Source organism: Oryctolagus cuniculus, chromosome 12 (assembly GCF_051225735.1).
Source record: "Oryctolagus cuniculus isolate XC-2025 breed Fujian yellow rabbit chromosome 12, ASM5122573v1, whole genome shotgun sequence".
Lineage (NCBI taxonomy): Eukaryota > Metazoa > Chordata > Mammalia > Lagomorpha > Leporidae > Oryctolagus > Oryctolagus cuniculus.
The window spans coordinates 106,764,030-106,778,726 of NC_142878.1; the positions used below are offsets into that span (position 1 = coordinate 106,764,030).

Sequence of the window (14,697 nt, forward strand, 5' to 3'; positions counted from 1 at the left end):
CTTAACAAAACCCAAAAAGCGTCCTGAACCCTAGATCGGCTCAGTGTGCTGTACCGACGAGACTTCCGCATTTTCCGGTTTCCCCGGCTTGTCTTGGGTCTCCCGCTTTTTCCAGGCATTTCTCCCCGCCCGCCCGGTGCCGCGCCTCACCTGGGGCCCGGACCGCCCAGGTGCAGCGGGAGGGAAACCTGGTGTTCCGCTCTAGCCCAGCCGGCCGGGGTCTCAGGGGCTGGGGGAGCACGCCAGGGGGCTTCACGGGGTCCCAGCTCGCGGAGTGGAGCCCCGCTGGGGACTCGCCTCCCACCCCGCCCTTACCCAGCCTCAAAAGGGAGCCGGAGCAGGCTCGCTTCGCTCCAGGGTTCAATGAGGCTACTTCATAGCAGCCTCCCTTCTCAACCATCTGTGTTGCCTGAACGCGGAAAGTCAACATTGCAAACAGAATAAGTTACTTTATTACAACAAAACAGACGTGCTAATTTTATGCCTAATTCCACCCATAATACAAATGCAAAGTATATATTACCACGGGATGGGAGCTATCAGGCTCCAGAATATTGTGCATCAGTGAAATAAACTCAACTTGCAAATTTAGGAAGTAGCACATTAAAGTATCTACAGTCATTATAAATAGTGCAAAGTATGTACGTATCTACAGTGCAGGGGGACAGTGTAAACACGGGGAACGAGGCGCTTACGGAGCTGCGGGGATGTTTGCTCAAACAATTTAAAATATTAACAAAAGTACTTTTTTTACAGAGCCAACCAAAACATTTATTTTTTCTCTTTTTTCAAGAAAAACTGCCGCGCTTCTTCCCAGACCTGCTGGGGAAATCGGTTAGCGAGCTCGAGGTAGTCTGGGGCTCCAAGGGCTTTTCCTGGGGAGAGGGGGGAGGGGGGAGAGAAGAGAGGGAGAAAAAGAGTTACATTCCTTGAAGTGTAAGAAATTAACTTGGTTTGGTATCTGATACAAGATGGGCACATGCACTTTAAGTAAATGCTGATAGATTTCATGTGAATGTATCTGTAGTATAAAATATACAATAAACATTTTAACCACAGTCCAGTTTGTGCTTCTATTATATTTGTGCCTTAGCCCCTAGGTAAAACACTAGGAAAAAGCTTTGTTCCTGGGCTGTCGGCAAATAGCCAAGGGTTACCAGCGTGCTGGTGAGAATCTGGGAGTCGCAGGGGGCGCCTGGGCTTACAGGTGCACCTGAAGGGGCGTATCTGCACTCGAATGCCCACTACTCGAGTTTTCTAAGGTGGCCTAACTCAAATCCTGCATTCCGTCCTAACTTTTCTACTGTTCCAATCCTGGAGTCAGCGCCCAGCCAGCAAAGCCGAGGCCAAGCTCAGGAGCGCCCCAGGCCAGCGACCTGGGCACAGCGGGCAGTCCCACCGTGGGCAGTTAGCAGGGCGTGGGCACCTGTGTGGCGCTGCCTGGGGCTGGGTGAGGAGCTCAAACCGTCGGCAGGATGGCCACGGTGGCAGCTGGCAGCTCTGTGAGGTGGCACCATCCTTGTTCTTAAAGAGTAAGCATACTAGAAGCTGTCCCCCTGGGCGCATGCAGACGGGGGTTCAGCTGCCTGTACCCACCAGCCGGGAGGCGGGGACTTCCCGCGCCTGAGCTGAGCCGTGACCGCGGTGAGCTGACTCCCCTTTGCGGCCCAAACATCTGCTATACACACACGCGGGCGACTTCACAGGGTGTTCTCAGCATATTCAAACTTTCTTTTTTAAAGTACTGTTGTGTAAGAACTGGCGATACATTGTGCCGATTTCTAGCCAGGGCAGAACTGAGCCCGTGTTCCAGTTCTGGCTTCCGCACTGGTGCTGGGAAGCGGACTTGACTTTCTGAGTACCTGAGCCCGTAAGACGTGCCACTTTTTCACGACACTGTGACACTGTGACGACCTCAGCTGTCTTTTCTGCTATGCACATTTCAACACCTGCCCACTGTGGGCGACTCCTGATGCAGTGCAGGGTAACCCCTACTCCACAGGAGGGCTTCCTGCTGGGAGGGGGCCCCTGAGCCCTCACCTGGAAGAGCACGGGGCCAGGGTGGACCTGGGGACATCTGATGATGCCGCCACGACAGCCGGACCGAGAGCGACCTGGCCCGTCTGCGGCAGCCTGGGTCACAGAATACGCAGAGACAAGTTGTGGTCTCCACGTGTGATCACAGGACACAGGACGTGCTCAGTAGGAACATGGCAGGGAGAAGAAGAGGGCCAAGCCTTTGGGTTGCCAAACTCTGCTGGCCTCATGGCTTTCTCTTCATGTAAAATCATTACTTTCCAATTAAAAAAATTCAAGCGTTAAGTGAGGGAGAAAATCCGGGCTATGGTCGTGAGCGCTGTCGCTCACTGTCCGCAGCAGGGCCTGGGCGAGGGCAGCGGTTAGGAGTGGTGCAGGCCGGGACCAGGGCTCAGATCCTCCCCTGTGCTAACAAGCAGCTCACCAGCAACCAGGCACCACCGCCCACGGCACACACAGAGTGACTGCAAATGCCACAAAGAGATTCGGCGACTTTTTTTCCCCTTCCATAGACTTCTCTGCATATCCTGATGCCAGGGGAGCTTCCCGACAAAGTGGGGTCCTGCCTCCCTGAAATCTGCTTGGTGTCCCGACGTCAGACACGTCGGGTGACGCGCTCCACTGGCCTGACCGTGCGGGGCGTGCGGAGCGGCACTGCAGGTTCGGACCTACCTCTGGGCTGCTGGGCCTGGCTGTCCCCCCGCTGCGAGGTCTGGGCAAACTCCTGTGGGAGAGACAAAGGTGCTTTCAGACCAGAGCCGCCGACAGCAACGTCACTTCTGCTGCGGGAGCCACGTGTTGCCCAAGTACAGGAGTGGAGAAGCTGACGTTCTGTAGCCTACACGCATTTTTAGCCGCCGAAATCTTGCCACTTGCCGCCAGGGGCCAGGCTGCTGCCTACTTGAGAGGCTACCATTTCATTTTGTATCTAACCAACTCCGAAAGTAAGCCAAGGGGACTCTCCTGAAATACCCACAGATTCTTACCATTTTAGAAAAGTACAATGGGAGAGCCGTCCCGTAGTCTGCTCACTTTACCTGCCGAGGAAACGTGGCATAAAACACGGACAGCTTCATAAACCCGTGAGAAACCGTCAGTTCCTGTTTTAATATCATTTTCTAGTGACTTTAAAAATAATCTAACACACGGGGTGGGCACCTCGAAGAACCATTTTTCTAAACTAAAATCCCATGTGCGTTTCTCGTCCCTTGGGCATATTTATGGAAAAGAGATCCTAGGTTTGACTCTGCTTCGTCCAGCTCCGGTGCTGCCTAACTAAGCAACTGGAGAGTTTCTATGGCGTTTACAGGGTTCGTTAGAAACAGATTTGTGCTTTGCTTTGCTGTGTTCAGGACCACAGGAAAGTAAGAAACACGTAGCGACTCGGGTACCGTTTGTGGTTCTGTAAGTCCACCGAGCGCCTGGACACACACACAGGCTGGCCGTGCTGCCATGTCCTTGTCACAGCTGAGGCTCTGCCGCCCCACCCTCTGCTGAGTGCCTCACCTTTGGACTTGGACGTGCTGCGTGCCTTACTCATCGTTTTCGGTTTGACCCTCTGCCTGCACGCCCACCCGCCGCCCCCGGAGCCAGGTCTGCAAGGATTTTCCTGCTGTCGTCCTCGCCACACTCCCAGGGCCCAGGGCAGTGGCCAGCACGGCTGACACTCCTGAGTTCCCTGTTGAACCAAAGGCTGCGGCAGCCCACAGTCTTAGACGTCTCCGGACTTTGTGCCGAGTGTAACCCGGGAGCCCTCAGAACACCCGAGGACCGCTGTGTCCATGTGCCGGCTATTTCAGACAATTCTTGGAAAAATGGCCAGGTAGTTTCTTTTGGTGCAAAAAAATACAAACCCACGCACGGTCTTATTCATAAGATGCAGCTTTCGTGGACTTTGGGATGATATTTGCAAATATTTCTGGTGCCCAAGTAAACTTAGCTTTTATTGCACTTTCTGTGAACTGCTGGAAGCGCCCTTGTATACCGTAAGACTTGAAGTTTCACCCAAGCTGGCTTTGGAAAAATCCCTACTTGCACAGTCGAGTATCTGACTTGAAAATGTTTTCAGAAAACGGAACCCAGTCTCAGAGAGGGCGAGAAGGCTGGAAATAAAGCAGCTGGGGACAGAACTGGGCTGCAGGTCACCTGGGGGGGGGGGCTCTCCTGTCACCTCCCTGGCTCCCACCCCGCCGGGCACCGCCACACCCAGCGACAGCAATGGAGGGGGAGCGCGGGCTCGGCCGCTTTCTGTTTCACTATGGCGGCGCGGCAAGCACTGTGCTCCCGCCTGTGTGGGATGGGGGAGAATACGGGGAGGAAAGGAAAAGATTTTCAGAAATGATGGTCCGCAATGACAAAAAAAAAAAAAAAAAAAAAAAAGACAACAAGGGCAGTTATCAACCCCTGTTCCAGCACAGTCAGCCTGGGTTTTCTGCTGTCAGCTGACTTAATTTAGATGTGAAAAATACAACTTCGCTGCAGCACGAACCCTCATTCCAGTTTCCCAGGCTCCCCCCCCAAAGCAGAAAACAAAAGGCCGTATGTTTTAAGTTTTTCCAAAAAGCGATAGGGCAGGTTTCTATTTTATATACACATATATGAGAGAATATTTATTTAAAAATTTATAAATAAACTTGCAGTTTCAATTGCTCTTTCTTCAGCGATGGTTATCTATCTCCTGTAGCCAGACTAAAAGCAAGATAAATGTGAGGCTGGGGCTTTAAAGGAGCCTGGCGGGCCGTGCGGCTATTTCTGGCGCGCAGGTCCCTGCAGCCATTGAGGAAACAGCTCCTGCTCGCAGCCCTCCCAGCAGGAACGGGACAGCTCTCGGTCCAGGTTCTACTGGGACAGCTCTCGGTCCAGGTTCTACTGGGACAGCTCTCGGTCCAGGTTCCACCTGAGGAGATCTGGGAAGCCATCCTGCTACTTTAGCAATTCATTTGGAGCACAGAAATAGGTGAAAATTTATCGTTTAAAATAATTGCTTGCAAGGCAGATGCAGAGCAAGCTCCCAAGGGCTGGTTCACTCCCCAGACACCTTCAGGGGCTTGGGGCTGGGCCAGGCCGAGGCTGGAGGCTGGGAACTCTGTCCAGGTCTCCCACGTGGGTGGCACCGACCTGGTCACTTGCGCCATCACCACTGTCTCCGCAGGAAGCTGGAGGCAGGAGCCAGAACTGGGAATCGAACCCAGGCACTCGGCTGTGGAGTGTGGGCACTTGACTGCTAAGCCAGACGCCCGCCCCAGAGATGCGGTTTGGAAAAGGTAGGGTGGGGGGTGCGAATGGACAGTGGGCGCCCTTTCCCTTTCCCACGGCATCGGCATCGGCATCGGCTGTGCACGGGAAGCCAGCGACAGCGCGCAGTCCCGCCCGAGGTACCTGAATGAAGGTGGCCAGCAACACACAGCTCATCTCCTGCTCCAGAATCGTCTTGTTCTGACTGTTGTTGTGGCAGGCGGCGATCAGCGAGGGGAACAGCACTCGGCTCAGCCGCGGGTCACTGAAATACTGGAAGGGCAGCTGGCAGAGCTTCTGCAGCACCGTGGGGTGGCGGCCGGACTGCACGATGACCTGCAAGGAGACGAGGCAGCTCGGGGACCCTGGCCAGAAGCCGGGCCTGCGGGTGGAGAAGGCGCCGAGGGAGCCGAATGGCAGGCAGGGAGAAGCTCCCGGCTGCCTTCCCAGAGCCTACTGTCAGCGCGGAACACGACGACATCCTCACTCCCCAGCTTCAGGACAAAGATCCTGAGGGCTGTGCGGTCACTGGCAAATTCTGGCCATCCGTGCCGGAGCCTGCCGCCGGCCTGTGCCGTGTGTGCCCTGCTCATGCCGCTCCCTGCAGGGCTCCCCGAAACCTGCCTGCCAGCAGCTCACGTGCAGGGCGGCACTCTGCGCTCGGGTCCTGCCCCTCCCTTAAGAGCTGCCTCTCCGGATGTGCTGAACGTGGGCAAGTCCTAGGGAGAAATGGGGTTGAGGGGGGAGTGGGAACAGTTTCAGTGAGAGAGAGCGAGAGAGAGAGAGAGCCTTCCTCCAGTGCACACTCCTTATCTCGGTTTCCATCAGCGCCATTGAACCTAAAAGGAGAATTGTTTAGATAAATGAGACGGCTGTCTTGCAGCAGTCTAGGTTTACAACTGTGTACATTTGAAGAAATAGGGCAATGCAATTAATGGGCTGTGCAGGGAAGCCCTCCTAATTTACTCCCCCGGCCTTCTCGATAAACTAAGAAACGTCAAAATCAGATCTGTTTCAAGTAACTCTGCGAGGACCGTTCTAATATGAAAGGGCTGGGCGACCCGAGCCCACGTCGCGGGACGGGAGGCGGCTCCGGGAGGGTTGGGAGCATGGTAAGACCCAGGGTCAGGACTGTAAATCGTGCTGGGAAAAACACCATTTTACAGGTACACACCCGGGCGGGACTGCATTCAAATTAAAACCAGAAGGACAGAACGAAACGGCAGAGGCAGGAGAAACATAAATTACAGGGATTTACAAGTTTTCAAAGCACTTTTAACAATGCTTTAAGAACGCACTCTCAGATGATAATGCAGTTTGGTTTAAGAACAAAATCAACAGAGTAATAGTTCACATATTTTCGTTCAATAGCTAAAATGACATCAAAACCCTTCAGACAATGTTGGTGCTTGCTAATGCTTCCAAATCCAGCAGGAATTTTAAAGACTCGCACGGGTGACGGTGCCGCCGCCACGCAGGGCTATGCACTGCACAATACGCCCCTTCATTTACTTTCCCGATCAGGCAAATGACGCTTAGATCTTTAATTATTAGCTACACAGCCAAGCGGTCACCGCTTTAGAATTCTAATGATGCCGTTATTAGAAGTCTCCCTCGCCTCCGGCTTTGGACAAAAATTAAGACCAAGTTTTTCTCTGGGACAACATTGTTAAAATGCTACTATTAGAAGATTTGCTAATTGAAAAGAGATTAAAACCGGGCAGCGTGGCTGGCACAGGCATGGCATTCACTCAAAGGCGGCAGTGCTGTTTACAAGGTCACGGCTGTGGAGGGGGACGGTGTTTACAAGGTCATGGCTGTGGAGGGGGACGGTGTTTACAAGGTCACGGCTGTGGAGGGGGACGATGTTTACAAGGTCACGGCTGTGGAGGGGGACAATGTGCCAGAGGTACAAGGTGCTCGCGGACACAGGCAGCTGGGTTGGGCTGAAGGAGCCCTACCTGTTGAGCCCGTTAGGACAGGCCCTCGCGAGCCTACAGATAGGGAATGTAGAGGGCTTGGCTGTGAGCCAGAGCAGGCCCTTCAGACCCCGTGGGGCGGGGGGATCAGGAGGCCTGGGGCTAACCCAGGTAGGCTCCGGCACAGAGGGGAGGCAGCTGGCAACAGTGGGCACAGCTGGAACGAGGCAGCTGAGAAGCAAGGCTGGGGAGGCCAACAGCTGGACTTCGTGCCCAAGCCCTGATGCCGATGGCCAGTCAGTCCCAGCCTCAGGTGGCGGCCCCGGGACCACTCTGCTCCCCCAAGTCAGCGGGGTCAGCAGTCACGCGGCCTGGGAGCCTTGCTGAGCGTGTGAACTGTGCGTCATCACGGGACAGCTCCGATTTCCAGCGTGGCGACCGCTCCACTGGCCTTCCTGCTGCACTGGGGACCAAGTCGACATCTGTCGGTCACTTCTGTCCAAAGGGCCGCACTGTCCCCAGCCTGGCCAGGCTGCCTGCCCCACCTTTCAAGGTTCCCTTTCAGGCAGAGAGTAGCTGCCCGCAGGGCCTTGTGCACAGTGGCAGTGAGTGGCCTGGCTGCAGATTTCCTTGGTGGCCACCGATGTCAGCTGGGGACAGCACAGAGCAGAAGAGCCAGCCCTTCAGATGCAGAGCAGGGCTCCAAGGAAACCAAGGGAGCCCCAGAGTGCAGGAGACTGACAAGAACTTTGCTTTTGGGTGCGACCCTCATATCGGTGACCCCTGTGACCAGCTGCCCAAGTGCCCTGGGTTTTAAAGTGATTTTTTTTTCACCACTGAACTTGAACATCCACACTAACCACTCTTTTAAGTGAAAAGCTCAAATTTCAGAGTGAACGTAGCAGGGTCATCCAGCAACCCCCAAAGAGAAAGAGAACGTGACCAAGAATGCTGGATCTTTAAACACACTCTTCCCACTGCAAGTCAGCTGGCTGCGTTTTGAACTTGGGGAAAGCCACATGGAAACTCTGCCCGCGTGAGAATGCAGCGGGTACTGCCATGCCTTCCAGATCATTCTTGCGGGGGAGACAAAGGCAGCACAGGCTCCTCTTCTGGTCCACGCAGAGGCCAGAGGGCGTCATCCAACAGTCCCCAGGGAAGGCCGTTTTTCACCCCAGTGCTCTGGCAACCACTACATTTTAGTGCCGCTGGTAAGGGGCCAGGGTGGGGGGAAGTAGGGCGGGGAGGTCCCTGGGATGACGCTGTCTCCTGGAAGAGGAGAGCTGCGTGCTCCAGCCCAGTGGAGAGAGAGGGCACAGGGCCTGCGTGCTGGCGAGAGAAAGGAACCTGGAGCAGACAAGTGCACCTGCTGGTCCCGCTACCCACAAGGCCTCTGGTCCCCGCCTCTGTGCCTCCCACCAAGTGCTGTACAAGGTGGTGGCTGCAAGAGCGTGTGTCCCAGGACAGCGCTGGCTTCAGAGCGGTTTGCTGAGCTCCGCTTGCTCGGGCCGGGTGCCACGTCCACCGGGCGGGGACACAGAACAAAGGAAGACTTGTCAGCCCGCGAGTGAAGACGTAACATTCAAGGAGCTCAGGCTTCAGGGCTCGGGGAGACGAGTGTGGCTGCCAACCACAGGGACACGGGGAGCACAGGGCGGGCACGAGGTGCAGTGAGGTAACCCCCTCTCGGGAGGCCTGCATCCCATGCTGAACCGCCCGCTTTGAGTCCTGGCCACTGAGCTTCTGATCCAGCTCCTCGCTAATGTGCCTGGGCAGCAGCGGGTGACGGCTCAAATACTTGGGACCCTGCCACCCACAAGGGAGACCTGGATGGGGTTCCTGGCTCTGCCTGCAGCCTGGCCTAGCTCAGGCTGTGGTGAGCATGTGAGGAGTGAACCAGTGAGTGAAGGTCTCTCTGTGTCTGCCTTTCCAATAAATCAATCTTACATACAGAGGCAGAATGGGTCTTGCTCTGAGAGCTGGGACTCGCTTGACTGCTGCCTTGCCCGTCAGTGGCTCTGCACTGTAGGGCTTCCGTCCATGGCCCCTGCCGCCAACTCTGGCTCTCAGCCTTGAACTCAGGGTTACACCCTTGGCTTCCCTAGTGCTGAGCCTCTTGGACTCAGACTGAGCCACGTTCCTGCATCCCAGGATGCTCTACCACGGGACGTCTCAGCGGCCCTCACTACGTGTCAGTTATCCTGGGAAATCCCCCTTCATGCACTGACATCCGTGCCCACTGTCTGACCAGCACCTGGCTGACGTGTACTCGCATGGCCTTCTGCCCTGAGTGCACCTTTTGAAAGGCCACCAATGCCACTGGGTTAGGGCCCTGCCCTGATGGCCTCATTTAACCCTGATTCCCAGGCCCCAAAAGCCCCGACTCCAAATGTGGCTGCATCGGGGGGTCAGCACGTCAGCGTGTGACTTTTGGGAGCAGAGTCCAGCTCACAGCCCAGCCCTGGCTTGCTTGCTGTCGCCCAGCCCGGAAGACGTGACACCGGACAGGCTCCCATCACTCACCAGGTGTGCTCCAAGCGGAGCGGCTGGCTATTCTGGGACAGCTGGTAGCCCCGGGCACTCGCTCTGGTCCTGCCCCTGGTCTACTAGGGGCACTCCTAGAGACTCAGCGATCTCGCATGAAACCGGGGTAGGTGGCAGCCTCCCAGGTCTGGGTGGAGATCCAGTGGGCTGGTGGCCTTGAGAGTCGGCTCCCTGCAGCCCTGCTGCCCTGGGTCTTCTCCCGTGGACCTGACGTCCCCACCTGAGGCCCAGCCCACCTCTCCCCAAGGGCTGCTCATGAAAGCAGAGGGCCTGGAGGGGGCAGGCCGAGCTCTGTGTCCCCTGGGAGGCTACTGCTGAGGTCTCCCAGGCCCAGCCCCACAGGGGAAGAGCTATGCAAACAGCACTGGGGATGCCAGCCAGGATCTTGTGGTGGCAGAGTAGGAAATGCATTCTGACAGCTCTGAAAAGAAAATCCCACACAGCACGATCCAAGAAACACAGGCGAGCAGTCCAGAGGAACGGAGGCTTGGCTCTCCAAGGTGTGCCCGTCCAGAAAATGCAGCAGCAAGAGCCAGGGCCCATGGGCTGACACTGCGGGCTCCTGCTGCAGACGTGGGCAGAGCTGCCTCGAAGCCCTCGGGGAGACCCTCGGGCCCCACGGTCCACCTGGGAGCCTCGCGGCAGCTGCCACACATCTAAGTGCTGGGCCCCCTGCTGCAGAGGGGGCGGGGCGGTCTCTTCCTGCTGAGTCAGAGAGATCCACAGAGCTGTTGGCATGAATGAAACCCAGTGACTGGCCCACAGTGCCCACCCTGGGGAGTCGCCAGGCTCTTTCCAGGAGGCGTTTGGTGACTCAGGGGTCCCCAAGGGAAAACACCGTGTTTTCTCCAGTCTGCAGATCTGGTCCCTGGAGAACTGGTTTGGGGACAAGCGGTCTTCTCTCTCAGGGGGAACCGTCAGGTCCTGGGCCAGCTAAGGGACCCCTGGCCTGGCTGTTAGGAAAGTCTGGGAAAGATCCGTCCCTGTTGTTGGTGTGGGCTACACTGGGTGGGAAGGAATTCACTGACTTCAGGACACGGTCGCACCTCGGGGACACTCAACGCTGCAGGGGGCCCGTGAGGGGTGACATAGAACTAGAAGGGAGCAGAGCCCTCTGCCCCCAGCGTCTATCTCCAGAGTGAGGGGCCATGGGGTGACCACACCCTCGGGCGGGCAGCCAGACACACACACACACATGCACACGCTCGCTCTGCAAACACGCCGAGTTCTAGGCTCCGTCCCGGGCCCCCCCCACCCCCAGCCACTTGCTGGTGGCACAGGGCCCGGAAGCCCCTCACGACTCCAAGCACTGGCTTCCTTCTCACCGGCCTCGTGAGGAAGGGGCTCCTTGTCACCAGGCCTGGGCTCGCCCCCGTGCCTGGCCGCCAGCCAGCCCCTCTCACCACTGCCAGCCCAGAGGCGGCTGGGGATGACACGCTGCCATTCTAAACACACGAAAGCAACCGACACATGCAGGCTGAGCGGCACAAAGGGCATTTTTTCAACACGCAGCCTCACCTTGGCTCCCTACTGCACAGCCAGTTCTGGTGGCGGGCCGGGCCGGGCCAAGGGCTGCTCTCCAGTGCGCACAGGGAAGGCACCGAGACAGAAACGGTTGGAGATGGGCTAGACTCTCGGGAGCGAGGGGCTGCCACACTGGCTGCACGGCGACACCGACTGGCGGCAGCCACGGCCACTGCCCTCGGCGCGCCTGTGCACCTGGTCTTGTGTGCCACAGGGAGAGACACACTCGGGATGTTAGTGCTCACCAGGACCTGGGCAATGCAGGAGGGGTCCCGAGTGCTCCGGAGTCTTCTCTAGGAAAGCCTTGGGCCTGGGGCCGGCATGCGACTCACAGGCGTGGCACTCGCTCCCCAGGGTGCCAGGAGCCTGGCCAGGAAGGCCAGAGACCCATTGCGGCACAGAAATGGAAGGCGGCCTGGCCTGCTTCTCCTCACCCTGAGGGCTGCTCACCTCCGACTATGGCCTCCTGGAAGGCAGCCACGTACCAGGAAGGAAGTAGGCCGGCCCATTCATCAAGTGCCTCCCGGGCAGCTCCTGTGGCCAAGCACGGGGCAGGGCATCAGGAACGGGGCGCTGACAAGCCGGAGACATCGCTGCCCTCGCAGGAGGCCCCATCTTGCTCCGAAACCCACGCCAACCACTCCCAGGGAAGTGCGGCAAGCTCTGGCTCAGGCGGCACCCGCCCCCCCCCCCCGCCCCCCCCAGCAGGAGCGGGCCCTAGGGAAAGTCGGCTTCGTGCCCACAGCAGACCACAGCTAGCACTTGGCGAGGGCCCTGCAGGAGGGCAGGGGCCTGGCGAGGGGACATCGCATCGGCCAGCGCTAGTGAGTGGAGGTGGGGACTGAACATTATTTCAAGAAGAATCCAGGAAGCTGCCTGACCATGGAGAGGAGACGTCTCTGTCCTGTCCATCCAAGAGTCCGGACACCACTGCTGGGCTGTGTGAAGTGTCTTACTGGTTCTCACTCCCTTTAAAAAAATGCTTAATGTATTTATTTGAGAGAGAGGCAGAGGGGAGGGGGAGGAGAGATTAGAGAGAGAGAGAGAGAGAGAAAGAGAGAGAGAATATTAGCGAGTTCCCATCTGCTGGCTCATGCCCCAGAGGCCCATGATGGCCAGGACTGAGTCAGGTACACAACCCAGGTCTGCTATGTACGTGCAGGGACCCAGCCACTTTGGCCATAACCAAAGGGTTTCTTTCTTTTAAAGATTTATTTATTTGAAAGGCAGAACCGCAGAGGCAGAGAGAGAGAGAGAGAGAGAGAGAGAGAGAATATGAATCTTCCATCTGGTGGTTCACTCCCCAAATGGATTCAACAGCCAGAGCTGGGCTGATCTGAAGCCAGGAGCCAGGAGCCAGAAGCTTCTTCCAGGTCTCCCAGGTGGGTGCAGGGGTCCAAGGACTTGGGCCATCTCCTGCTGCTATCCCAGGCCACAGCAAGAGCTGGATCAGAAATGGAGCAGTCAGGACTTGAACTGGCGCCCATATGGGATGCTGGCACTGCAGGTGGTGGCTTTACCTGCTATGCCACAGCACAGTCCTCATAAATATTTTTAAAAAGATTTATTTATTTATTTGAAAGATGGAGTTACAAAGAGAGAGAAAGAGACAGAGAGAATCTTCCATCTACTGATTCACTCCCCAAATGGCTGCAATGGCCAAGGCTAGGCCAGGCCAAAGCCAGGAGCCAAGAACTTCTACCAGGCCTCCCATGTGGGTGCTGGGGCCCAAGCACTTGGGCCATTTTCCACTGCTTTCCCAGGCCATGAACAGGGAGCTGGATTAGAAGTAGAGCAGCCAGGACTTGAACCAGTGCCCATATGAGATGCTGGCACAGGAGTCAGAGGCTTAGCCTACTATGCCATAGTGCTGGCCCTAACAGATAGTTTTAAAGGTAAATTTGGTCATCTGCAAAATCAGTCTTATGGGTACAGTTCATTCCTGGACCAGACCAGAACCACGGCACTGAGTAATAAAAATAAATACAAATAGAGACATGTAGGCTAGGCACAACAGGGGTGTCCTCTGGCAGAATCTCCACCTGTCCAGAGCTCACCCACATCCAAGCAAGTCCTCCCTGCCCTGGTGGCGCCCTGTGAGCCTGGGGAACCTGCTAGGACCTGGGTGTGATCCTCAAGGGTCCCTCCTTGGGAGGACTCTCCCAGGGGCTTTGCAAAAGCTCTGCATTTTATTTTTATATAGTTATTACTTTTTAAAATTTATTTACTTATTTGAAAGGCAGAGTTACAAATAGAGAGAAGAGACAGAGAGATCTTTCATCTGCTGGTTCATTCCCCAAGTGGCTCCCATGGCCAAGGCTAGGCCAGGCCAGAATCAGGAACCAGGAACTTCTTCTGGGTCTTCCACATGGGTGCAAGGACCCAAGGACTTGGGCCATCCTCTGCTGCTTTCCCAGGCCATAGCAGAGAGCTGGATTGGAAGTGGAGCAGCTGGGAATTGAACCAACTATATGGGATGCCAGCGTGCAGGCTGTGGCTTAACTCACCATGCCACAGTGCTGGCCCCTGCATTTTAATTAGTTTCTTTTTTTTCTTTCCCAAAAGAGGCCCTTGGCAAGTTCCTAACTACTGGGACCCCGGCCCTGTGTTTGCCTCAGACCAAGGACTGAACCACAGGCAGGGCCCTGCTCCAGACACGTGAGGATGGGCCACCGTGGGTCGCCCGTGTCCCCGAGGCCCTGCCATAGCTGCAGTGTGCACGGAGCCTGGCACAAGGCCTGGTAAACAGCAGGCATCAAGTACCCGGCACTGAACAAACGAGGGCTGAGCTCTGGTTCCCAACCCTGAGGCCGGGGCTCCTGTCCGTCACCCCGAGCTCTGGGCCCACTCACCCCAGGCTGCGCCATCCTGAGTTTGGGAGGACAGCTGAGTGTCCAAGGGCGGGGGGCAGGGGAGGGCGGCCGGGCCTGCTGTAGGCACGGTGGGCTGGCCCGGGCACCCAGGACCAGGCCGGTTCTGTCAGTCAGGGCAGCCAGCCAGACAGCGAGCACAGACGGCTAACCCTGACCAGGCGAGTTCTTTCTGCCTAAGAAGTCTTGTTTTCCTTTTCCCCTTTCTTGTCAGAGACCAGATATCCTCACCAGAGGGGCGAGAGCAGGTGTCTAGACATCTGAATTCACGGAGAGAGACAGCCGGGAGAACCTGTAAATCATTCGGACAAAGGCTGTTTTTCTAGCAGAGCGGCAGCGAAGTCACTGGTGCATTCCTGGGGCAAGCCGGCCCGCGGCAGCGCTCCCACGGGCGGGCGGCAGCTGGGTGGCTGGGCTGGGTGCGTCCGAGTCCCGCTGCCCACGCTGACCTTGCTGAGTGGATCACAGCTGGAGCCGAACCCAGGGCGGGACCAGTGCCAGAGAGCCCTACCTGTCATACAGGGGAAACTCACCTTGTTTCTTTAATCTGCTGCCTTGCAGGATAGGGA

At 56.7% G+C, this 14,697-nt stretch overlaps 1 protein-coding gene across 10 annotated transcripts in view; it reads right to left on the bottom strand.

The window, feature by feature from the left end:
• Nucleotides 1–429: 429 nt before the first annotated feature.
• The window catches only part of SCAPER (S-phase cyclin A associated protein in the ER), a 439,476-nt gene continuing 425,208 nt past the window's right edge, over nt 430–14,697 (bottom strand). For all 10 annotated transcript variants that reach the window (XM_070054635.2, XM_051834595.3, XM_051834596.3 and 7 more), the window contains 3 exons: nt 5,416–5,607; nt 2,710–2,761; nt 430–875 (listed from right to left, as the gene is read on the bottom strand). In XM_070054635.2, the coding sequence (XP_069910736.1) occupies nt 772–875; nt 2,710–2,761; nt 5,416–5,607 (348 nt within the window). In that variant the 3' untranslated portion in view covers nt 430–771. The remainder of the gene's footprint in view (nt 876–2,709; nt 2,762–5,415; nt 5,608–14,697) is intronic.